The 25,320-nt window shown below is 47.8% G+C and overlaps 2 protein-coding genes across 4 annotated transcripts; one reads left to right on the top strand and one right to left on the bottom strand.

Moving 5' to 3' along the window:
• The first annotated feature begins 472 nt into the window (after window positions 1-472).
• LOC121323704 (dol-P-Man:Man(5)GlcNAc(2)-PP-Dol alpha-1,3-mannosyltransferase-like) lies at window positions 473-7,477 on the top strand. Its single transcript, XM_041264910.1, has 9 exons — window positions 473-736; window positions 1,796-1,895; window positions 2,881-3,028; window positions 3,755-3,915; window positions 4,368-4,488; window positions 4,767-4,972; window positions 5,387-5,463; window positions 5,726-5,870; window positions 6,692-7,477. Exons 1-9 carry the CDS (start codon window positions 547-549, stop codon window positions 6,840-6,842), a joined length of 1,299 nt encoding a protein of 432 aa, XP_041120844.1. The 5' UTR covers window positions 473-546; the 3' UTR covers window positions 6,843-7,477.
• Window positions 7,478-8,150: 673 nt separating this feature from the next.
• On the bottom strand, window positions 8,151-23,605 carry LOC121322536 (von Willebrand factor A domain-containing protein 5B1-like). Of its 3 annotated transcripts, none has more exons than XM_041262636.1 (22): window positions 23,293-23,605; window positions 19,407-19,572; window positions 18,468-18,629; window positions 17,975-18,200; window positions 17,738-17,883; window positions 16,626-16,757; window positions 16,154-16,278; window positions 15,501-15,677; window positions 15,259-15,369; window positions 14,561-14,763; window positions 13,900-14,014; window positions 13,589-13,774; window positions 13,228-13,480; window positions 12,698-12,960; window positions 12,316-12,541; window positions 11,557-11,877; window positions 11,219-11,356; window positions 10,991-11,119; window positions 10,513-10,563; window positions 9,958-10,057; window positions 9,573-9,696; window positions 8,151-9,429 (listed from the first exon to the last, which is right to left on the bottom strand). In XM_041262636.1, exons 2-22 carry the CDS (start codon window positions 19,543-19,545, stop codon window positions 8,755-8,757), a joined length of 4,002 nt encoding a protein of 1,333 aa, XP_041118570.1. In that variant the 5' UTR covers window positions 19,546-19,572; window positions 23,293-23,605; the 3' UTR covers window positions 8,151-8,754. The 3 variants fall into 3 exon arrangements, with proteins under 3 accessions (XP_041118570.1, XP_041118571.1, XP_041118572.1); XM_041262637.1 differs by having other exon boundaries at window positions 12,698-12,948; XM_041262638.1 differs by having other exon boundaries at window positions 13,228-13,417.
• Between the last annotated feature and the right edge of the window lie 1,715 nt (window positions 23,606-25,320).

The following is a 25,320-nucleotide window of genomic DNA, read 5'->3' as shown; positions in this document are numbered from 1 at the left end:
CTCTTCTTGACCCCCAAGCCCTGATAACGAATCTGAAAAAATGACTGCTCTCTCTACTCTGACCTCTATAATCCAGTGCAATGCCGAAAATAATCCCTATTAATTCAGCCGTCATAATTGACACATTGTCTGTAATACGTACACATTTCCCTATCTTAAATTCTGGAATATAATACGCTGCTCCAACGCTACCATTATCTGTATTCTTAGATTCATCTGTAAAAATGTTCATATGCACAGTTGGGGGTGTGGTCAGCGAGTCATTCAGCAAGTTATTAATATAGCCTATACCGACAAAACTTTTGATTTATTTGAAGAACGCGCCCAGGAACGAAGCCACAAAATCATCACGGGTGCAGTTTAGGAAGTAGTCTAATTGTAGAATAAAAATAATGGCTGACGCGCGTCACTGTGTTCCACGAGAGGTTATTAATAGTGGCACAACAAGGCTGGTGTGAATTACAGACCGGGCCTGAGGAAGTGTTTCCGGGGAGTTACTTTATGCCGTGACACTCCGGGCAACAGAGAACGAGGAGTCAGTCAGACATGGTATCTGGTGCAGGAGTCGCGAGAAAGAAATCTGCGGGACCCCCGTCTCTGATGTGGGGTACCCTGCACGCTCTATGGAAGGATAAGCATCGGGTTCTCTTCAAATCCGAGTATACCCTGCTCGTGACCGCGGTACTTTGGATCGCCGAGATCGTGATCAATATCTGTGTGATCCACCGCGTTGCATGTAAGTGAAAGTGCACAGATATTATTACACAGTAACACTAGTGCTGTACCAGAAGATTACTTCCATTGCACAGTCGCTGCCACAGAGATCGTTCTTTTAAAGTAGACCCCGGAATGCAAAACTGCAAATACAAATCTCAGGAAGTGCGGCGAGTGAAAAATGCTCTTGCACTGTAATGCGAAACTTCCATTGCAAATCGTTTACAGTGAAAAACAGTCATTTACAAGCAACAGTGTGTGCCGTGCATGCTGTGTGTGGGGCTAAAAGAAACCACAGGAACAAAGTGGATACACACAGCTATGGGACTGACTGCAGAAAGTACAGGTACCCGAACTGACCACAAGAGATATAGGTATAGCAGTAGCCTGTCAAAGAGATACAACAAAACATTACGAAGGCATGACGCGGATTTGCATGCTTGCAAAATAAGATTTCCACAGCATGTAGTAATTGCACTGACACGTACAAACACACGGAACAGCGTGCCCTGCGTGTGTATCTGTGTCCGACACATGATCAGTGACAGCAGCTGGACTCGCGCTTCTCAAACTGCTGCTGCTGTTTGTTTGAGCCGTGATCCCCTCCATTGTACACCCACACGATACACATGGAACCGTGCAGTCGAGTATTAGAACTGCACCATTGCGTGTGTGTGAGGCACGCATAATAACACCGTGCTGGTTCATCTGGAAAGTATAAATAGTGAGATCTGTATATCTCATCTGACCTACTGTAGGCTGTCCATTGAAGCATGGGCTGTGTTTCAGAACTGCAAAAAAAATAATGGAATAAAATAGAAACATGATCTGTGTGAGCTTTTGTATTCCAACACAGATTCCAAATATAGTATATGTGAATGTGGTTGTCTTTGTGAATAATGCATGCTTTGCTGTTGCACTGTTGAGCCCAGACTACTCGAATACACATTTCACTTTGGAGAGACCATTGCGCTGATAAGAAAGCATCAGCTCCCGTTGAGTACACTGGAGTCTGCTGCACTTTGTGTTCTCTCAATACTGTACAATGTGTAAGTGCTCAGCTGCTGTGTTGTATTTTCAGATACAGAGATTGATTGGAAAGCCTACATGGAGGAGGTGGAGGGGGTTATCAATGGAACGTACGATTACACTCAGCTGAAAGGAGACACTGGCCCCTTAGTGTAAGTGCTGATAGATACAACTCTGAACATTGCATAGGAACTCAAACTGCACACCACTGTGATCCTTGAGTAGTGTGTCAAGGTGCATAGAGCTCAAATGCAATGTGCCCCTTAGCCGTAACTAGCCGTGGTTTAGATTTGAACGCAGTGCTTCAATAAAAATATCACAAGGGGGTGGAGCAGGTTTTGCAAAATGCTTTGTGTTTTTTCAGAGTGAACAAGTTTCTTTGCCCAAGCTGCAGGTCTCCCAGCACTGTGCTGTTCACTGTTTACGGAGTCACAGGATCTCCACACTAACCCATGTTAATACAGGTAGCAAGATTTACTGAAACAGATGCATCAGAGGGTGTTGCTCTAGGGTCAGACCGGGGTCACATGTGTAGTACGCTGGTTATATAGCTCAGTCGTTACAGTAGCTGAATTCCAAAACATGTCTACCCTGCTCTCTGCCCCTGGGGAGCAGACAGTGACTGTGTGACTGTGCTGCTTGCATGTCCCCGAGTCCTGTTTTTCTGATGTGGCTGTGCTCACATGTTCCTGAGTCCTGTTGCTCTGGTGTTGCTGTGCTCGCATGTCCCTGAGTCTGTTGCTCTGGTATGAGGTGTGGCTGTGCTTGGATGTCCCTGTGTCCTGTTGCTCTGGGGTTGCTGTGCTCGCAAGCCCCTGAGTTCTGTTGCTCTGGTATGAGGTGTGGCTGTGCTTGCATGTCCCTGAGTCCTGTTGTTCTGGTGTGGCTGTGCTCGCATGTCCCTGAGTCCCGTTGCTCTGCTGTGGCAGTGCTCGCATGTCCCTGTGTCCTGTTGCTCTGGTATGAGGTGTGGCTGTGCTTACATGTCCCTGTGTCCTGTTGTTTTGGTGTTGCTGTGCTCGCAGGTCCCCGAGGCCCGTTGCTGTGGTGTGGCTGTGCTCGCATGTCCCTGTGTCCTGTTGCTCTGGTGTGGCTGTGCTCGCATGTCCCTGAGTCCTGTTGCTCTGGTCTTCTCAGGTACCCAGCTGGCTTTGTGTACATCTTCACAGTGCTGTACTACGTGACGGGCCGGGGGAGGGATGTTCGGCTGGCTCAGTACCTCTTTGCAGTCTTCTATCTCGTCACGCTGCTCCTGGTGTTTCGTATCTATCGCCGTACCAGCAAGGTCAGCACGGACACAAAACAAGCTTTCTGTTACGTGTAACCTGTTATACGGTTCAAGCATGTCTGTATACACATATCTGAGGTCTGATCTGCATGCACAAGAAAGGCCTGCCCGTGTCTCAGCTCTCTCTGTGCCTGCCTATCTGCCAAACTCCACTGTGCCTCTGTCTCTCTCCCACACTCCCTGCCTGCCTGTCTCTCTCCCACACTCCCTGCCTGCCTGTCTCTCTCCCACACTCCCTGCCTGCCTGTCTCTCTCCTACACTCCCTGTTTGCCTGTTTCTCTCCCACACTCCCTGCTTGCCTGTCACTCTCCCACATTCCCTGCCTGTCTGTCTCTCTCCTACACTCCCTGCCTGCCTGTGTCTCTCCCACACTCCCCTGCCTGCCTGTTTCTCTCCCACACTCCCTGCCTGCCTGTTTCTCTCCCACACTCCCTGCCTGCCTGTCTCTCTCCCACACTCCCTGCCTGCCTGTCTCTCTCCCACACTCCCTGCCTGCCTGTCTCTCTCCCACACTCCCTGCCTGCCTGTCTCTCTCCCACACTCCCCTGGCTGCCTGTCTCTCTCCCACACTCCCCTGCCTGCCTGTCTCTCTCCCACACTCCCTGGCTGCCTGTCTCTCTCCCACACTCCCTGCCTGCCTGTCTCTCTCCTACACTCCCGTGCTTGCCTGTCTCTCCCACACTCCCCGGTCTGCTGCTCCTAACCCTTGTGCTGTTCTTCAGGTCCCTCCCTTTGTGTTCTTCTTCATGTGCTGTGCCTCCTATCGGATCCACTCTATCTTCATCCTGCGGCTCTTCAACGACCCTGTGGCCATGATGCTTCTCTTTGTGGCGGTCAACCTCTTCCTGGATGGCCGCTGGACGCTGGGCTGCTGCTTCTACAGGCAAGTCCTGCGCTCTCTGAGCTGCAGGGAGGCTGTTAGCAGCTGTACGTTGTGTTCCTCTCTTCAATGTAGATTTTGAGCCCTGCTCTCTCTTAAGCCCAGGAACTGCAGCGTAGGCAATGTGATGCAGGTACATGTTAGTGCCAGCAGTGTGAAAAGGGGACGCAGTATAGCACACTGGGGAATTGGAAAGGTACAGTGGGATAAGAACAGGTACAGAAGTTCACCAGCAGGTGGCCACCTTCACTGCAGAAATATCTAGAAATAGGTTAAAAATAGACAGGGCATGCCCGCATGTTTCACAGGATTTAATTATGAATTGATAAATGTGTCCGCCACCCCCCCCCCTCTCCCTCACTCTCTCTCTCTCTCCCCCCTGCCCCCTCCCCCTCCCCCTCTCTCTCCCTCTTATCTCTTCCTCTCCCACTCCCCCTCCCTCTCCCACTGCGCAGTCTGGCAGTGTCTGTGAAGATGAACGTGCTGCTGTTTGCCCCTGGGCTGCTGTTTCTGCTGCTCTGTGAGTTCGGGCTGCTGTGGAGCATCCCCAGGCTCTCCCTCTGTGCAGCTATACAGGTATAGGCAGATTCTGCAGCGTGTTTGTCTTGGGTATAGTTTTGGGGGTGGGGGTGGGGGGTTGTTTTAGCATTCCTGTAAAATATTCTCTATGTAATATTGTGATATATGTGTAAGCAGCAGTGTGTAATATTGTGTAAGCAGCAGTGTGTTATATTGTGTAAGCAGCAGTGTGTTATATTGTATAAGTAAGCAGTGTGTTATATTGTGTAGCTGAGCTGTAGTTTGTCACTTTTGCTTTTTGCTAAAGTGGAACGCTGTGCTCTTTTTTCCCCCAGGTGGCACTGGGCCTCCCTTTCCTGCTGGAGAACCCGCTGGGCTATGTGAGCCGCTCCTTTGACCTGGGCCGGCAGTTCCTCTTCGAGTGGACTGTGAACTGGCGCTTCCTCCCGGAGGAAATCTTCCTCAGCCGCTATTTCCACCTGGCCCTGCTGGGGGCACACCTCTCAGTGCTGCTGCTGTTCACTCTGTACCGCTGGAATAGGTCAGGAATCTGCTTTCAGTGTATATAAATACACACACACAGGTCAGGGATCTGCTTTCAGTGTATATAATATATATATACACACACACAGGTAAGGGAGCTGCTTTCAGTGTTTATAATATACACACACACACACACACACACACACACACACACACACACACACACACACACAGAGGTCAGGGAGCTTCTCTCAGTGTATATAATATATATATATATATACACACACACACACAGGTCAGGGAGATTCTCTCGGTGTATATAATACACACACACACACACACTGGTCAGGGAGTGGCTTTCAGTATGTATAATACACACACACATGCACATATGCACACATGCGCACACACACCCCCTACACCCCCTGTCTCAAGGCTGCAGAACTGAGCCACGCTCCTCATTGTGTTTCAGGTCTCAGGAGAGCATCATCTCCCTGCTGAAGGACCCAGCCCAGCGCAAACAGACCTCGCCAAAACTCACCGCTGACCATATCCTTTATTACTGCACTGCTGGGATCCAGACCGTGGGTTTCATAGAGTATCCCGGCACGGCTTCAGTGTTTAGACCTGGGCCTGATTCAGGCCTGTCTGTCTCTCTGTCTGTCTGCATGCTTGTCTGTATGTATGTATGTATGTATGTCTGTCTGTCTGTCTGTATGTATGTGTGCATGTCTGTATGTCTGCCTGTCTGTCTGTATGTATTCTCGCTCACTGCATATTGTTCCAGTTCCCATCCTTGACAGCGCAGCACAGATCACCTACACGCTGTTCACCGCCAACTTCATTGGGGTGTGTTTCAGCCGCTCGCTGCACTACCAGTTCTACGTGTGGTACTTCCACACACTGCCCTACCTGCTGTGGAGCGGCCGGGTCACGAAGCTGGCTCCTCTGTTCAGGTAGGACCCCTCTGATTCAGAGCCGCACTCTTCAATGATGTGCCTGGATGATAACACATGTGCAATGAAACTACCCTGTAAATACAGCCGCACAACAGCCCTAAGGGATTCTGCACAAAAGCCCTTCCAGTCCCAGGATTTTACACAAGTCATTTGCTTTAATAAAACTCATTTTATTTGTGGACCCGGGGCCTGGCGGTATATTTTAGACAGGTCAGTTATTTCCTGTTTTGCCACTAGGGGCAGTGCTGTTATCAGAAAATCTAAATAAAATCAACTAGGTATGTATTTTTCCATATTTCAAATTACTGATTTGAAATGTTTAATGGAAATAAGTTTGCATCAAGCACCAACCCTAGTTTTATTTCTTTATTCTTTTTGTATATTTAATTGCTCAATTGTACTGTAATTCTTTATGTATTTTTTATATACAACTGTAAGTTGCCCCGGGTAAGGGTGTCTGCTAAGGTAATAATAATAATAATAATAATAATAATAATGTACCTGTTCAGTTAATTGGAGAAGTGATCTGCTTTCTGCATTGTGTGATGCTTTTAAGAGGGTTATCAGTGATTGAATGGCTGTTTGCAGGGTGTGATGATCTCTGATGGGATTAATGCCTGTTTGCAGGGTGCTGATTGATCGGTGATTGAGTGCCTGTTTGCAGGGTGTGATTGATCTCTGATGGGATTAATGCCTGTTTGCAGAGTGCTGATTGATCAGTGATTGAATGACTGTTTGCAGGGTGTGATTGATCTCTGATGGGATTAATGCCTGTTTCCAGGGTGCAGATTGATCAGTGATTGAATGCCTGTTTGCAGGGTGCTGATCCTGGGGCTGGTGGAGCTGTCCTGGAACACCTACCCCTCCACAGTGTACAGCTCGGCTGTATTGCACGCCTGTCACCTCGTCATCCTGCTGTCTCTGTGGTATGGACAGGAAGCTGCCGTCCACCTCCACAAACGCAAGTGATCCCCACCCAGCACCATGGGAGGACCGTTCAAACAGGAAGGCCCTTCCCTGTCTAGTCTGATACGAGGAGAAGCAGAGTCCAGCCTTAGTGTAATCTAGCCGTCCAGCACTTTCTCAGTCTCTATTCAACAGAATATTCTGGGGGAAGGAAAGGCAGTGGGATCTAGTGGTTAGAAAGTACAGGGCTAAAGGTTATCCCCCGTCAGACCCTTGCAGTAGCATTGCAGTGCTATTGGTATTTCTTTATATGAAACCTTTAACAAAACAAATCGCTTTACAGGTGTGGAAGGCTTCGGCAGTGTATTGAATTACAGAAATGCACGTCTTGGAGTCGCCACGCCGTTCCACACCTCAGCAGTTCCATCGGGAATCTTGAGATTATTGGACATGGGAAGACCTGGAGTGATAGTTTTATTGTTTTCTTTTTTTTCATTTGAGTTTCTTTTTGCTAAATGTGGCTACCTGGATGAAAAGGCTGTATGTGGTATTCTGAGAATATGTTTGAAACAGAAACAGACTCGACACCTGCTGCTAAAGCAACTGCGACAAAGAGCCAAAGATAGAGGAAGAAAACCTAGGAGGACACAAAAAAAAAGCAGAATCTTGTTTCTAATAAAGTTTCAGTATTCCATGTGCAACCTGTTGATTCTTGGGCAGCAATGTGTGATTTCTTTATTATTATTATTATTATTATTATTATTATTATTATTATTATTATTATTATTATTATTATATTATTTAAAAGAATTAAAGGATAAAATATATATTTTTTGTTTGTTTTTAAAATGTGGGGGAGCTGTGCTTTTCCTCCAGTGTGTGTTTCAGCTGCATCGCCACTGTGCTGTCATTGAGCCCGCGATTCAGCATTAGGGAGATCCCTGACCCACACGGGATGAGAACGGGACTCCAGTGCGAGGGGGTATTATGTGAAACACTGAGAGCTTCCACTGGGGGCTTCTGTGAGCAATATTGATATTTAAAAAATGAAACAAACCAATCATTCTGCTTTCTGGAGTTTACACTGATGCTTTCCTTTTTTGGGTGGGAGGCTGGATCTGTTCATGTGTTCATTTTTAAGCCAGGATTGTAGCGATGCTTGGGGGCCCTGGCTCTTGCATCACATTACATTGTTATGCTGAGTTTCACAGGTAAGTGCAAAGTACCCGTTTTTCAGTACAATTGTCTTGTGAATGGCAGGGCTGACTATATAAAGATTTAAAGACATCCCTGAAACTATAGGGGAGCCTCTCACTCACAGGCTTGTAGAGAAACTTTAAAAAGACTTCAGTAAACACCCAGGCAGGCAACTGAAATGTACTTTTATTAAATGCTCTGTATGTAACGCTGTATTTATTATTAGAAATGCACTTTCAAAAATTCAATTTAAGTAGACAAGCAGATTTTTAAACAAACTTTTTTAGTGGGTCAATCAGCAAGTTGCTGTACCTAAGCTAAGCTAAACTGTATGTAATATGCAGATCATGTGAGCGTCCTGCAGTCTAATAGAATCATTTTCCTTTTGGTGATCACTGCGCACAGCTTTGCAATCGTAGACTTAGCAGTGCAGGATCCTATACGACAGCCGCTGGGATTACCCTGCAGTAGACTGGAATTAGTGGGAGGGGAGGTCATTGCAGAGAGGAGTTTGTATATAGTATGTCATTTTGCATGTATATAGTGTCTTTCGTCCACATCGGATCTCCAAGCTATTCACAAACCCTGAGCAACTGGATCACTGAGGATTCACTGAAGTGGTGTCTCCTGTATATTTGATTATTAATTCACTGAGTTTATTTCTGAGGCTGAATGAGACCAGCAGAACTCATTTCACAGGGGTTGGTGTCCTGGGCCAGTGAGGAGACTCTTGTAACCGCTACACCACTTCATCTTCGTTGCAGCAGGTAGGCTGGTTTCACATGTTGTTTGGGTTGTAGCACAGAATGTTGAGCTTGATGTTCTCATCCCAGTGGCGCAGCAGCAGGAACAGCTGGTGTGCCGCCCCCTTCAGGCTAGCCTGGTCCATGCCCTCGGGCAGCTGCTGGGCACGCAGCCAGGAGTCGGCCTTGGCAGCGACCAGCTCCCACTCCACAAAGAAGCCGGCGCAGCGGTGCTCCAACCAGGCCAGCGCAACTGCAGTCGCCCAGCTTGAGCCCTCCAGATCCCTCTCTGCCCGCTGCTCACTGGAGAGGTCGAAAGGCGCCACGCCTGCCTCTGATTGGACAGGGGAGCCCTCGCACACGTCTGTCTCGGAGCCACGCCCGCTGTCCGCCTGCTGCAGCACCCCATTGAAATCTGGTGCTGAAGTCAGAGCTGGGTCAAGGAGGGCAATGGCATCCCTCTCAGTAAAGAGACCCCTGGTGGTCCTGGGGTTGTTGGTTTTAAGGCTCCCAGGCTCCTGCTGGGAAAGTGTGGGTTTAGGGGTGCTGCCTGCTGCTGCCCGTGGGGAGGTGCAGCGGGATGGGGGGCTGAGGCTGGAGCGGTGGCTGGAGAATGGAGATGCTCTCTTGAGACGCTCCAGGGGTATCTGGACCTGTTCGGAGTAGAGATCATTCAAGAGGAATGCCCCCGATGCCAGCTGGAGACGCACCTAGAGAGAGAGGATAGTTGTGGTTGGAGCTTCCATGTTGCAAAGAGGAATCTCTAGCAGCTATCAAGTTCACAGCTCTTCATGTTCCTGATGAACCATGAATATCCAGCAGGGTGCTTGCGGAGATTGGAAGCCAGTCTTACCAGAGAGAGGTAGTCTGTGGTCTCAGTCTCAGGAGACTCCTCCATCTCAGCTGAGACACACTGTGGTTTGAGGGGTGGCGGCTTTCCTGAAGAACTGGAGCCCCGAAACCTGGACAGGCTGAACCTGGACACACAGAAACACAGACAGACAGACAGGATAATAGAGGTCAATTGTTTGGAAGACAGAAAGAAAATGGTTAAGTTTTAAATTATTTTATTGAATCAAAATGTAAATTTAAAGTACAAACTGCTGCCTTTTTTAGTGGCCATCGTTTAGAATTATAAGCACCATTACAAAGCAGTAAGGCCTGACTTCTGACCAATTAGCTTCCAAGAACTGAGTCCAATAAAAAATACAACATGTAACTGAAGAGGGGTTCCCCACCTGGACCCAAAGAAGCTCTCCACAGACTTGCTCTCTACCGAGGGCTGAGATTGCACAGACATGGCGGAGGGACTGCTCGGGTACCAGCTGCCCCCTAGACCTTCAACACAGGAGAGAAGAGCGTTAACACTAACCCCTCAACACAGGAGAGAAGAGCGTTAACCCTAACCCCTCAACACAGGAGAGAAGAGCGTTAACCCTAACCCCTCAACACAGGAGAGAAGAGCGTTAACCCTAACCCCTCAACACACGAGAGAAGAGCGTTAGGGTTAGATCTATTGTATCTATTGGTCTCGTTTGCATTCCTCGCTGTTGAACCATATTTAAGGTTATTACTGGCTTATACACTGGGTTATATTTATGAATTTCTTTTTTCATGTTATGCTGTGCTTCCTTCTTGGAAAGATATGTATTTGCTTTGAAGAGCACGCCTATGGCGTAATCCGTGACTAAAGGACTTCTTGCAAAATGTCCTGGTTTGCTTCTCTGACACAAGGCTTCTTGTGAGTAATCTTTTGCATGAGTGTCGATGGTGATGAGATGAGAGGCACTCACTGCTGTCCCAGGAGTTCATGCTGCAGGGAGAGGCTGGAGTGTCGTCTCTCTCTGAGGAAAAAGGAACAAACAATTAGAAAACATTACAATTGGAGCCAATAAAATAGTACATCTCACAACTATTTACATCTAATAGTTTAATATTATAGTATGTGTGTTCTGTATTGTTTCTGCTAATATTATTATTTACCAGGCTTAGTAACTGTTCCAGTGGAAATACAGACAATTCAAAAAAGGGAGGTGGTTGAAGAAATTACCTTCACTGGTGTGCAGCTGTGGGTTAGTCACAGAAATTACAACTACACTTCGCTTGTGCTCAATTTTTAAAACACCTCAATTCCGAAAGTCAACTTTTAGATGTTGTTTAAATTGAGGATGACACATGATAAGGTGTTTAAGATGGAAAAAATAAAAACATGAAACTGTAGGTGAATCCCTTTGACCTGGGGGAGGGGGACCGGTGAGTGTGAAGGCGTACCTGTGGGTGCAAAGGCATCGTCCAGCTCCTCGGAGTCCCGGCTGGACGGCCGGCGCCCCAGACCCATGGAGTACACTCTCTGACGACGGCTCCCCGAGTGAGAACTCCTGCGAGGACCGAACCGCACTCCTGCAATGGAAATAAAGAGCATTAGAATCCTCCCGACCGTCAGAGAGACTGGGAAAACTGACAGGCCTGTCTGTAATAAGAAACGCGTGAGTGCGGTACCTGCGTTGTGCACTTCCACGGAGGCAGGCAGACCCTTCTGTGTGCTGCTGTCCACCACTGCGAAGGTGGTGTACATGGAGATGGTGTTGCAGCCTTTACTAGTCTGAATGGCTTTCAGGCGGTTCCTCTTGGCAGGCCCTGGGAAGAAAACAGAAAGCATTTGAACTGCAGCAGCACAGACTGTCACGTTCCCACATCACTTTGTTATAACTCGAAAACACAAGCATCTGAAACTCAATTGCTCCAAGTGTTTGGATCTTAACTAGGCAATCCTGAAAGGGGATTTTCTTAACTTGACTTGGTTGGCTGGTTTAATCGCAGCAGATCTGCACTCTTACCATGATTGATTTCCACCGCTTTCTCCGCCATGATCTCGAAATCTTGGATGACGGAGCGCGCGGTCAGCTGGTGCCCCATTTCATCCCAACCATCCCCCTGGCTGCTCGTCACCCTGGGAGCAAACAGAGGCACCAGACTGGCTGTAGCCTCCCAGGACACAGGCTCCCCGCCAATCAGACCGTGGATGAGGGAGCGGCAGTGCATCACTGGGGCGTCGGTCCCACGCGGGGCTGCCTCCTCAGGGGGCAGAGCAGAGAAGAGAAACTCGGGGTCGGTGAAGGCGTCCCAGTCAAGAGGGGAGGCAGGGAACAGCAGGCTGTCTGTGTGAGAGGAGGAATATCATTCAAAAACTAGTTGAATCCAGGACTCCATGCAAACAAAAACAGCCATTGTGGACTGGGTCAAATTTGCCCTTGAAATGGTAAGAAGCAGAACAGTGATGCTTTTTTCCACATGCTGCAGGTCTCCGATGAGATGTGTTTTATAGGGTCTACAGTAAAGGCCTCTTCAAACCTGTGCTGAAAAGTGGATCTGCATGATGGAGATTCCAGCATGAGCAGAGTGAGAATCCCAAGACTGGTGCTAAGACTAATGTGCATGCTGAAAGAGAATGTGTAGCACACAGGTCACTTGCAACCTCTTCATTTCTGTAGCATTGTAGATTTGGATTTGAATGCAATGAATGAATACATGCAATAACATAATGCAATAAAAGTATTTTCATTGACATTAGAGACCATTCAGAAGCCAGTACTCACTGGAGCCGGTCAGGCTCTTGCGTGGCGTGGAGTGTGTCTCCCCGTCGCTCTCCTCCAGCCTCCCACCCATAACCTGGTCGAAGGACACCTTCTCCAGTGCGCGTCTCAGCCGGTGCATGTCCAGCTCTCCCTGTGGGGAGGAGAAGCTGCGGCTGGACAGGGCAGAGCGGGCCAGGGACCTCTGCTTCCGCTGAGCCTCCTCCGAGCTGCCCGACGCCATGGTCACCTGCAACAGACAAGAGCAGCAGGTCTGTACCTGACATTGGAGCAGGAACTCTCTCGGGGAGCTTCATTCAATTCATTTTGTGTATGTCTGCTGCTCTCAGCCTAATTCCGGGCATTGCTTTTACTGTATTAACCCTAGAGAGTGGCATTCTTATACCTCAGGTTTCACTCCTCTTGCCTCGGTTTGTGGTGGTGGTTTCCATGGCGACTCCCAGCGTGACAGGCTCCTAGGACCTTGCTGGGACACTTTCTCCAGACCCTGTGGCAGTGAGCCCGTCTCCATGGTGATCTCACGGGAGCTGGGCGACTCGCTGCTGACCGAGCACCGCGTCAAAATGTACTGCTCCTGGATATATGAGGACTGCAGGATCCGTCTGCAGATGTCACTCGAGAAATCCAGCTCTCCACCTGTAATGAACACTGGATACAGAAACAAAGCAATGCTTCCATTCCCTGCAATTGCATGAACTAACACACAGCTGAATTCGGGGGTCCATAATGAATTCATTTAACATAGACTTTAACAGAGGCGTCTCAAGCACAAGCTGGTTAGGGATAACTTCCCTGACATCTCTTCTATTCTTATAGCAGAAACCCAGAGAACAAAGTGTGGTTCACCTTACTGAGGGAGACTGAAACCCAGCGTAAAGTGGATCCTCCTAGAGCTTGAATGTAGTTCATAAATACCTGCGTCTGCTGTGCTGGCGCAGGAGAACTCGGATGAAATCTCGCGGGAGATCTCACGCAGGGCCTCCTCGATGTCGCTGCGCTCAGAGGGGCAGCAGACCTCTCCAGCCAAGGGGGCGGACAGGTCATCCTGGGACAGGGAGCTGACTGAGCCCTGTGCCTGCCCCTTTGAACCCCGCGCCTTTGATTGCTGACAGTGGGAGGAGAGGCGAGGGTATTGATAATAAAGACTAGTATATGAATGTCCTTGAATCTGAGATCAGAGGTAATAGAGGATGTTAAAAACAGTTATACATCTATACAAATTATATCTCAACGTTCTTTCTAAAATACCCCTCACCCCTCTTCACTTTATACTCACACCAGCCTTCTTACTCCGAAAGGCAGAAACGTCGTAAACAGTGCAGTATCCAATGAGGCGGTCCCCCGGGTACAATGGAGCAATCTCATTGGGCGAGAGCAGGGCCTCCACATTGTCTGGCACGTACCAGTCTATCCGCACATCACTGAGGGCTGGTTCCAATGCTTTCTTCAGAGATTTGATGAGCTGAGGTAGAGAGCGGGAACAGCATGTTTCCAGTGGGGTCTCAATCAGTGAACCAGAATCAACCCCAAAGTGATTTATTTCAGGACCCCTCACAATGCACTAGAGAGCAGTGTGTGTTTTCTCACCTTGGGCTGCACCCTCTCGCTATCACTGAGGAACTCTGCTGTCCCGCCTGTCACCCTAGACACGCCCCTCAGCAACCGACGGCAGGCGTGAGGACCCAGCCCTACACTGAAGCACCTGGGTAGAGAGGGGAGGAGTCGTGATACGTTCCACATGAGTGGGATAGAGAGGAGAGTGTGGCTGCACAACAAGAGGAGCCGCAGTGACAAGAGTATTGTACTGAAGCTGAAGAGAGGTTTAAAAACACCAGCAGGAAGGCATTCAGCTATTCCTTAACGCTGCTGCTGAGCTGCCAGCACTAGAATACAGATGCAGGGGAAATGAAATTAGTTGAAAGATTTGCTGTTGTACCCTGGGGAGTTGTAGAGCAGTGAGCTGTCTAACAGTGGCTTTAGCAAAAAACACTTAGTGTGATTGTTGTGTGGGACCTTTCTGAAGAATGAAGCAACGACCCACACTGTCATTAGAGCTAGAAAAGGAAGAACATAAAACACGTTGGCACCCAGGCTCATGTCTGGCCCTTAATATATTCCCTTAGTACATCCCTATCCTAAAGTGCAGATTTATCAAAACCTTTCTCAACCAATATTGTGTGCAGAAGCAGTAAAGCAGGTAGAAATGTCCCAGCATGGTGGAAAGGTGAATGAATGAATCTGTGGCTACCTGGCAGTGCTGGCGTGCCTCCTCACCAGCTCGATCACCTTGCCTGCGTTGATGGCCTTGCCGTCGGTGAGGATGAAGAGTTGCCGCGGGTATCCCCGGTGCACTGGCTGCTGGAACACCCAGTTCAGAGCCCCCAGTATGTTGGTGCCCCCCATGTCAGCTCTCATCTTCTGAAGGTACTCGCAGGCCAAGGAGAGGGTGTCCTGGGAATAAACACCAAACACCAAACACACACTGACCATCTCTAACACTGCTGTTGATGGCATTATGGAAATGTGTGTGCTCTTGCAAATTAAACAGCCCCCTCCTTACTCTAGTGTGTCTGAGCCAAACCTGCTGCTTCTTCCAGAGAGAGATAACACAGCTGTGCCGTTCATGCTACAGGGTCCAGGCACTCGGTGAGACAGGGTTTCACTCAGACATAAGAATTATTATTGTAATGGGATACCTGGGAGGCATGCCTGCATTTCAGCTATCCATTTATGCTGCAGAGAACAGGACTGTCATGAACACTCTCTCAGTGGAGGAGCTGGGTGATACCCATGGAGTCCTGGCTGAATCTGCTTCATGGACACTGTCAGTGCAGGAGCAGGGTGATACCCAGGGAGTCCTGTTGATTGATCTGCTGCATGGACACTCTATCAGTGGAGGAGCAGAGTGATACCCATGAGTCCCCATGCACACTGTAGATCTCTCACCTCACTGTAGACCCTGCTGGTGGAGAAGAGGGACTTGATGTTGGATCCGAAGCCCACAATGTTCAGCAGGGTCCTGGAGGGCAGACTCTTGATAGCCACGATCATCGCCTCCTGTGAGGAGAGACGAAGACAGGAAGCCCTTCCAGCTCAGAGACAGCGGGACAGACTTTATAGGCTAAGGCCCATTAAGTTTGCAGTGTTAGTGTTAGTGGTAGTGATAGTGGGAGATCTGGTTCGGGTACCTTGATCTTGTGGATGTTGGCTCCGCTCATGCTGCCGCTCCGGTCGACGAGGAACACCAGCTCCCGCGTGACCCTGTGAATGTCGCCAGGGGTACCGCGCAGGTCCGGGCAGAAGTTCAGCATCAGCACCGGGTTCAACAGGATGTCCTTGTGGAAGCGCTTCCGCACGAATTCCAGCTGAGAGAATGAGTGAAGTGGCTAATGCATAAGCAGCAACACTTGTGCTATGAAATGTAAAGTAATGATAGTGATACCGGTCCCCCCTTGGCCCTTCCCCTCGACTCTCCCTGACCCCTCCCTTCGACTCTCCCTAGCCCCTACCCTCGGTTCCCCCTGATCCCACTCTTCGGCTCCCACTAGCCCCTCACCTTGGCTCTCCCTAGCCCCTCCCCTACACTTGGGTCTACCCTAGCCCCTCCCCTGGACTCTCTCCCTCTCTCTCTCTGGCTCCTCCCCTCGACATTCCACCTCCCCCTGGCCCCTCCCCTGGACTATCCCCCATCTCTCTGGGCCCTCTCCTGGACTCTCCCTCTCTCTCTGGTCCCTCCCCTTTAAACTCCCCTCTCTCTGGCCCCTCCCCCTGCCCCCTCCCATCAACTCTCCCTGGCCCTTCCCATGGACCTCCCCCTATCTCTGGCCCCTCCCCCACTCACCCTCTTGTCCGAGTCAGCCTCCTTCCTACTACAGTGGATGAAGTCTCTCCGGCCACGGATGTGCTGTTCGTACTCCTGGAAGGTGAGCCGCCCCTCCTCCAGCAGCACATGGGGGGTATGAGGCTCTGAGCAGCAGCACAACACCACCAGTACAGGGCGAGGGGGGAACACAAGCTATTACAAAGCTAGATCTACAGCTTTCACACATATCTGTGCTCTTTGCACTGTCTGCACTGTCTATCATTGCTTTTGTTTTCCCTACGATTAGCTCTGTCCTTTATCTATGCCCAGACGATGCATGGCTGACCATGAAAAGACATAATGTTGGGCTTATAAATCTACAACACCTCTGTGTGCTAGCCAGTGGAAAAGTGAATGCTTGGGGTCCATTAGACCCAGATTCAGACCCTGACTGGAAGCTCCTCCTCCTCCTATCCCTCCCCTCCCCAGACAGCGCCCCTGGTGGCCTCACCGCTCAGATGCAGGATGATCTCCAGGTTGCAGTTGTAGGGGTGCTCTTCAGCCAGTGTGATGTAAGTGGCGGAGGCGGACTTGGCACTGGGGTCCCCGTCGGCTCTCAGGGCGTGAGTGGGGCTCTCCAACCCTGAAACAACAGTAACCCGCCATGAGGCTCAAGCGTGACTGAGGCAGGTCTACTCAACATGGTATCGGCTCAGAAATCAACCATGTGTCTGTCCCCAAGGACACTTTAACCACTGCTACTATATAACTAAACTGTTCAGTTATTCAAGTTCACTTGGATAGTCCACAGTCTTCCCTGCCAGAGTGCTAAAGAGTAGCAGCTCCTCATCTGACTGATTAAAACAAGAGAAGTGAAAGGTTTCCTCCCTCCCCAGGAGCCCCATTGATCCTGATTAAATACTGCAGTTCACCACTTCCTCATCCTTCTCTAGTAGAATTTGGAAGAGCTCCAAGTCTGCACTGGAGTAATGCAGGCCACCGACATGTTTCACAAAGACAGCTGTCACAGCGAATCGTGTCCCGTGGTAAATCTCTTTATTACACTCACTCAAACTGGTTCTGAGGAGGGGGTTTTGCCAAGGGTAATTAGATTAATTGTTTTCTGGCTTTGCATTCTTGTGACTCTAATGTGCAGTTCTTTAAACAGTATTTACTACTCAGAGACTTCAGCAAAAGATATGCAAGATCAGGGGTCTAATGGCTTGGTAAAGACATTGCATGTGTCAAGCAAACTACTTTCTATAGTGTCATCTGCTATGAGTTTGTGCTTCTGTGTGTATCTCTACGCTGTGTATCTCTCACTCTGTATGTCTCTCACTCTGTGTGTATCTCTCACTCTGTGTGTGTCTCACTCTCTCTGTATCTCTCACTCTGTGTGTCTCCCACTTTGTGTGTGTCTCTCACTCTCTGTGTATCTCTCTCTCTCTGTGTCTCCCACTCTGTAGGTATCTCTCACTCTGTGTGTCTCTCACTCTGTGTTTGTCTCTCACTGTGTCTCTCACTCTTTCTCCGTCTCTCCTCTGTGTATCTCTTTCACTCTCTCTTTACTCTCTCTCCCTGTGTTATCCAGTGCCTCTCTCTCTCTGTGTCACAGTGACCTACCGGCCAGTAGACAGGCCCCTCTGACGAGTAGCTCGAAGTTCATCTCATAGGGCTGTGGATTCGTTGCCTGTCTCGTGAAGACAGAGTGGGCAGAATCAGATGGCTTGTCCTGTTTCCCAGGCGCCGCTCTGAAACAGCTGGTGGGCCTGGCACACAAAAAGAGACAGAGAAGGAGACACAGTAAAACAGCACAACAAATACATATTCATATAACAACACTCCTATTGATCTGCTTACCCATTCTCATCACACCTCACCCCTGACTCGCTCTTGGACTGCACTGTCTCGCCTGTCACTATGGGAGTGAACACTGAAGGGAACAGCAGGTGGATCGCGCCATTCTCCAGCGTGGGTAGCTCCTGGGTGGTGCTGATGATCACTGTTACAATATCCAGGGGGCTGATCACCCCAGTGCCAACGATGAAAGTGGTTCGCTCCATGTCTTCATCCAGAATCAGGTGTCCTAAAAACACAAGAATGCTGTTCATGTCCTCTTCGCAGTCTGGGAAGGTGTGCATTGCAATTGAGGGTAAAATGTAAAATGCACATATGCTGTTCTTTACTTTGTAAGGACCTTTTCTAATTCACTGCTCTCAGTATATTTAATACCAGCAGATATTCAGGTCAAAATGTTCATTTCTAAAGAATCCCATTGTGTGTGGGGTTTGACTAAAAGCTCTGAGCTACTCATGGAAAGAGAGAAGGACAGTTTGTGAGCTCGGATGTTCACCGTTCTTGCACTGCAGCTCCAGGCTGGAGCTCCTGCAGCAGTCCAGACAGCAGTCTTCAGGCTTGGTTCGGCTCTGGATCTGAACACTGAGCACCCTCCCTGCGGTCACAGCCTCGAATCCGACCACCACCTCTCTCTCCTGCAGGGGGTACACGAACACGCCTGCACACAGGGACAGAGCGGTCAGATACGCAGGGACACAGGGCACAGAGCCGTCAGACACACAGGGACACAGGGCACAGGGCCGTCAGACACACAGGGACACAGAGCCATCAGATACGCAGGGACACAGGGCACAGGGCCGTCAGACACACAGGGACATAAAGCCATCAGATACGCAGGGACACAGAGCACAGGGCCGTCAGACACACAGGGACAGAGCCATCAGATACGCAGGGACACAGGGCACAGGGCCGTCAGACACACAGGGACATAAAGCCATCAGATACGCAGGGACACAGAGCACAGGGCCGTCAGACACACAGGGACAGAGCCATCAGATACGCAGGGACACAGGGCACAGGGCCGTCAGACACACAGGGACACAGAGCACAGGGCCGTCAGACACACAGGGACAGAGCCATCAGATACGCAGGGACACAGGGCACAGGGCCGTCAGACACACAGGGACAGAGCCATCAGATACGCAGGGACACAGAGCACAGGGCCGTCAGACACACAGGGACAGAGCCATCAGATACGCAGGGACACAGGGCACAGGGCTGTCGGACACACAGGTACACAGAGCCGTCAGATATGCAGGATCACAGGACACAAAGCCGTCAGATACGCAGGGACACAGCACAGAGCCGTCAGACATGCAGGGACACAGGACTGTCAGACACACAGGACACAGAACTGTCAGACACACAGGGACACCGAGTCTTCAGACACAAGGTCGTTACAAAGTGCTCTCAAGGGCATCTAGCAGCTCCTCACCTTCCACGGGCTCGCTGTCAGGGTTGGTGTAGGTGAGTTGGGCGTTGAGGCCCAGGAAGTAACCATTGGCACAGGACTTCACACAGGAGGCTTTGAGCAGCAGAGGAGCCCAGGAGGAGCGGTTCAGCAAGCCTGGCATCCTCACTCAGCAAGAGAGATTGAGATCCTACAGCGGGAGAGTGGAGATGAGGGAACGCATTGGGCATACACTACAGTCAGCTAGAAACTGGTTCAAACATTTTGCATGAACTTTAAAATGTCCTACATAACACCCCGATCATTTTTCAAAAAATCTCCTGCAGTTGATCCTGTGAAAACCTGCCTTCTAGTCTGGATACTCTGCAATGCTACTGAAAAGTAACTCTGACTCCTTTCACAGCCATCTTCTGCTTCTCCAGCATACTGCAGGAACCCAGACAGCTGCCTCTCCAGCAGTATCAGTGCCACTGAGTCCTGCATGAACCAGACAGCTGCCTCTCCAGCAGTATCAGTGCCACTGAATCCTGTATGAACCAGACAGCTGCCTCTCCAGCAGTATCAGTGCCACTGAATCCTGTATGAACCAGACAGCTGCCTCTCCAGCAGTATCAGTGCCACTGAATCCTGTATGAACCAGACAGCTGCCTCTCCAGCAGTATCAGTGCCACTGAGTCCTGTATGAACCAGATAGCTGCCTCTCCAGCAGTATCAGTGCCACTGAGTCCTGTATGAACCAGACAGCTGCCTCTCCAGCAGTATCAGTGCCACAAAGTGAGCTGCCTGGTAAATAAAGAGCAGCACTCATAAGAAAGACTTGAATGCATTTCAGGTTTGTTGTCAGTGTGGCACAGGATTTGCACAGATCCTGGCGGCTGGTTGCCAGGCTATCGCAGGCTCCAGCTGTGTGGTAACAGAGGAGAGAGGGCCTTGTTGACACTGTGCTCACTTATTAACCGCTAGGTCAACACTCACAGGAAACCTGCGCAGCCTGATGGAAAACCTATTTGTATACTTTCTCATCCAGCAGTTATTATCCCATAGGTACCCATTTCAATCATGAGGCTGCTGTGCTGAGTAATACTCCACCGTATACAGAAGAAGCACTAAACTGTGGTAAAAGCATACAAGAGTGTAGTAAAGCATGCTAAGACCCTGGGAATCAGTGTAAGGAACAGTACATGTGTGTGAAACTGCAAATATTCAATGCAAATATTCTGTGTTAAATTGTTAGAAGCGAACGGTATCCATGCTTAACTTTGGTTACCATAGTAAACGCCTGTAATCTATTCTCTAGGCTTGCACAAGTGTGGGAGTCTGTTTTAGCATTTCATAATGCTTAAGAAACAAAAAGCCACTGCACTCTATCTCTCATATGTTACACAGGCTTGTGCGCAACCCCCTGCCGAGGTGCTGCATCCCAGGCTGGTTCACCGGTGCTGCACAATGACATCCTTCATCCTATTCAAGTCCAGATCCAGGTATCAGGAAGGAGAGAGTTTACAGGCAGAGTTTTACCAGAGTCTGCACCACTGAACACCTCATCTTCTGATTTATTGAATTATAAGTTTTCTTCATTGAAAACATTTACAGATTTTTTTCAAGAAACTCCATTATTATTATTATTATTATTATTATTATTATTATTATTATTATTATTATTATTATTATTATTATTATTATTATTATTATTATTATTATTATTATTATTATTATTATTATTATTATTATATTATATTTATTATTATTATTAGTACTAGTAGTAGTAGAAGTAGAAGTAGTAGTTGTTATAGTAGTATTTGTATTTGTAACACTACAGTGCTGGCTAGATACTCCTGTATTACTGCTATTACTAGAGTGACTGCAGTCTTTCTCATCACCACCAGGAGGCACTCAATAAATTAATTGTAAATCTAGTGGCAGCTGCCAAGTTCCCCTTACACAAGCACATATATAAATAAAAACATACATATAAATATTCATAAAACTTAGCAACAGAAAACAAATCAGAGTGCAAAAATGAATGCGTTCTCTTGGATGATTAAGTTCTGTGCAGCTGAGTAAAGCTTTGATTACAGAAGCGCAGGGAACTGTTTGCTCAAGCCCAGGACATGGCCTTTTTAGATTTGTATTCAAACTCCAGACAATAAAGCCCATCTGGCAGTTTTATTCACATTAGCAACATTAGATGAGGACTTTAGAGACTATTGATGGTGTGGAGAGACACAGGTATGGGATGGAGAGCCTGCTTGATGGTGTGGATAGATGGGTTTGGGGTGCAGAGCCTGCTTGATGGTGTGGAGAGACAGGTTTAGGGTGCAAAGCCTGCTTGATGGTGTGGAGAGACAGGTTTGGGGTGGACAGCCTGCTTGATGATGTGGAGAGACAGGTTTGGGGTGGACAACCTGCTTGATAGTGTGGAGAGACAGGTTTGGGGTGGACAGCCTGCTTGATGGTGTGGAGAGACAGGTTTGAGGTGGAGAGCCTGCTTGATGATGTGGAGAGACAGGTTTGGGGTGGACAGCCTGCTTCATGGTGTGGATAGAAAGGTTTGGGGTGGAGAGTCTGCTTCATGATGTGGATAGAAAGGTTTGGGGTGGAGAGTCTGCTTCATGGTGTGGTGAGACAGGTTTAGGTGCAGAGACTGCTTAATAGTGTGGAAAGACAGGTTTGGGGTGCAGAGCCTCCTTGATGGTGTGGAGAGACAGGTTTGGGGTGGAGAGCCTGCTTGATTGTGTGGAAAGACAAGTTTGACCTGGAGAGCCAGTTCAATGGTATGGAGAGACATGTTTGGGGTGCAGAGCCTGCTTGATAGTGTGGAAAGACAGGTTTAGGGTGCAGAGCCTGGTTGATGGTGTGGAGAGACAAGTTTGGGGTAGAGAGCCTGCTTAATGCTGTGAAGAGACATGTTAGGGGTGGACAGCCTGCTTGATGGTGTGGAGAGACAGTTTTGGGGTGGAGAGCCTGCTTGATGGTATGGAGAGACAGGTTTGGGGTGGAGAGCCTGTTTGATGCTATGTACAGACAGGTTTGGGGGGCAGAGCCTGCTTGATGGTGAGGGGCTGGCTGGGACTCGGGTTGACTATGTGAGATGCAGGTTCCATTTGAAGCCAGGGCATCCTTGTTAAACAAGCTCACCTGCTCTCAGCCTACTTCCTGCTGAAAGCCGCTATATAAATGTAAGTTCCATGACAGCTTGCGTCCAGCCCAGTACAGAAGTGATAAAAATGAATTTGTCATCATTTCATATAATTTCAATTTGTAATAATAATAATATATGACTTTACATACAAGTCACTGTTATTTTAATGAATTGATTGTCGTGCATTTTGCTGTCTTAAAAATCAATAGAATTGAAAACGTACCATATGGAGATTCTAATTCGAATGATAAATCAATACATTAACAAGACAGAAAGATATAAACAGCACAGAGATCTTAAACTGTCCAGCAACATTGCTCCAACTTACTGAAAGCACATACTGAAAAAATGGGCAATAGCTGAATGAAACACCAACAGGACTTGAGTTATTTGAGTTTTACTTGGTGTGTGTGTGTGTGTGTGTGTGTGTGTGTGTGTGTGTGTGTGTGTGTGTGTGTGTGTGTGTGTGTGTGTGTGTGTGTGTGTGTGTGTGTGTGTGTGTATATATATATATATATATATATATATATATATATATATATATATATAAAATGTTGTTTTATACAGTTTTCAAGCTGCCATGTTATGAGAAGTATATTGCCACTATTAAAGCTTAATCACTTTGCTACATACTAAACAGAGTCTTAACTGTATCCATTGAGCTGGTATGTGTTTAAAGCCTTGGTTTGGACATGGAAAGAACAGACTGCTGCCCGTCCCTCCCTCTCAAGTTACACAATAATAAAAAAGAAACTCACTCTTACTTACCTTGTGTCTGCTTTTAATATTTCATCCAGGCTTGTTTTCTTTCTTTCTTTCTTTCTTTCTTTCTTTCTTTCTTTCTTTCTTTCTTTCTTTCTTTCTTTCTTTCTTTCTTTCTCTGCTTTTAGTATTAAATGCCTTATTCTTTTCTGTTAGAGTCTTCCACGTTCTCTTTACTTATTGTTGAGTCTAGAGAAGTCTGACAGCCTTTGATGTATTACAGTGCAAAGGCGCTGCATTCTCGACTGGCCTAGGAATACAAGAAGCTTCTGCTACAGCCTCTCTCTCTACTCTCTCCTCCCCTTTCTCTCTCTCTCGCTTTCTCTCTCTCTCCTCTCTCTCTCTCAAATGCGCAGTTGCACGCATCATGCCCTTTTATACTTATTTTTTTAATGTAAATATTTAATTATGATATGAAAAAGATAAATACATATTCCAGGTACATATTCCTAATACCAGCTGCACATATGTATTTATATATCAAACAATAAGTAGAGAAACACAATGCAGTGTGTGGCTGCTTGTCCAGGTAATTGCTTTTGACTATAACTGATAATTCACTTCAGTGCAGTCCTACTGCAGCCAGTGCCGGCTCTATGATCTGTCACAAAGCCTTTACATGCACAGAACATTCTCAGCATTGTGGAGTCAGTACCAATCAATCCTGTGGTTCTAACATTGTAATGTATGGCGAGGAGAGGGTGTGGCACGCCTGCCTACACACACTGACTTGTTGTTGAGTGATGCTGTTTCTGGAGGTATTTCAAGGAAAGGTGGTTAGACAATACAATAACCATGTGCAATCAGCCTTAAAGACACAGTGTCTCAACAATAACAAGATATGTGTGCTGCATGCTGCATGTTAACAATATCGGAGTGGAGAACAGCTTCCTATCACAGACAGTGGAAGAACAGAGAGACTTCTCACACCTGTATATATAAAGTGTGTTATACAGTAGCTAACAAAATAATTCCATTATGTTTGTAGATTTCACTATCTTAATCTAGTCTGATACCATACAGGTTAAAGAAAGCTCCCTCTTTGCCTTCCTTACTTTCAGGTAGTCTGTGGCACTGCCTAGGTCATTTCATCTCAGCAGTGTTCGTGGGTGACAAGTAAGGTGTTGGAGTGGTCGAGACACCGTTACTTCCTGCTGAAAGAAGGCATTGGAGTGGTCGAGACACCGTTACTTCCTGCTGAAAGAAGGCATTGGAGTGGTCGAGACAATGTTACTTCCTGCTAAAAGACGGCATTGGAGTGGTTGAGACAATATTACCTCCTGCTGAAATGACCTAGGAAGTGCAAGTGTATAACAGATGACTGGAAGGTAAGGCATGCAAATCAATCTCTTTCTTTAATCTTGTGTAATATTTGTGATTAATTGCTATTGCTATTACACATGCTTCCTACTATACAGCACATGTGAGACCTGCATGATGCATAGAAAGTGCAGGAGATCACACAAACATAGAAAGTGCTCCTCAAAGGAGATCACACAAACTAATGATGTAAGTTGTATAAGTGGTAGAATACTGATTGTGTGTTTATTTGAATGATTTGACTTTTGTTCTTTATAATACTTTAGTTCTATCAAGTCCTCCAGGAACATGCATGATGAATGAAAACGAATAGAACACCTTCAAACTGGCTGTGTTTCTATAGCAGTCTGGTATTAACATGTATTCTGCTGAGGGAGATGCTTTTTGTTTGTGTGACAGGTATGAAAATGCACCTGATTCTCTCCTCCCTGTTAATCCCTCTTTGGCAGGGAACAGTTTGTTCGAAGACAAGGTTTCCAATCAAGGCTGCTAAACATACACACTGGGCTTTCATGAAACTGTAGAGCAAAGGCCAGCTTGTCAAACCACAAAGAAAAAGTCCTTATGGTTCAAGCTTATAAATGATTAAGTGAGGACAATAGAGTGCAATTCCATCCAATGCAATATTCATTGGAATGATTAAAAATAGCCAACCATGCTTAACCATCTTTCCAGTTTTAAAAGATATGGCTCTGTGCTGGGGGAGCAGTACAG

This window comes from Polyodon spathula, chromosome 11, assembly GCF_017654505.1.
Source record: "Polyodon spathula isolate WHYD16114869_AA chromosome 11, ASM1765450v1, whole genome shotgun sequence".
Lineage (NCBI taxonomy): Eukaryota > Metazoa > Chordata > Actinopteri > Acipenseriformes > Polyodontidae > Polyodon > Polyodon spathula.
The sequence above is the reverse complement of the archived record's forward strand: the minus strand, read 5'-3'. Positions and strand labels throughout refer to the sequence as shown.

Excerpts from the sequence above, each read along its gene's own strand:
- LOC121323704 (XM_041264910.1), top strand. The coding sequence starts at position 547 with ATGGTATCTGGTGCAGGAGTCGCGAGAAAGAAATCTGCGGGACCCCCG. Across the intron at positions 1,896-2,880 it reads GGAGACACTGGCCCCTTAGT|GTACCCAGCTGGCTTTGTGT; the intron begins GTAAGTGCTGAT and ends TGGTCTTCTCAG. Across the intron at positions 3,029-3,754 it reads TCTATCGCCGTACCAGCAAG|GTCCCTCCCTTTGTGTTCTT; the intron begins GTCAGCACGGAC and ends GCTGTTCTTCAG.
- LOC121322536 (XM_041262636.1), bottom strand. The coding sequence starts at position 19,545 with ATGCCAGGCTTGCTGAACCGCTCCTCCTGGGCTCCTCTGCTGCTCAAA. Across the intron at positions 14,015-14,560 it reads AGGCACGCCAGCACTGCCAG|GTGCTTCAGTGTAGGGCTGG; the intron begins GTAGCCACAGAT and ends CTCTCTACCCAG. Across the intron at positions 10,058-10,512 it reads CATGAACTCCTGGGACAGCA|GTCTAGGGGGCAGCTGGTAC; the intron begins GTGAGTGCCTCT and ends CCTGTGTTGAAG.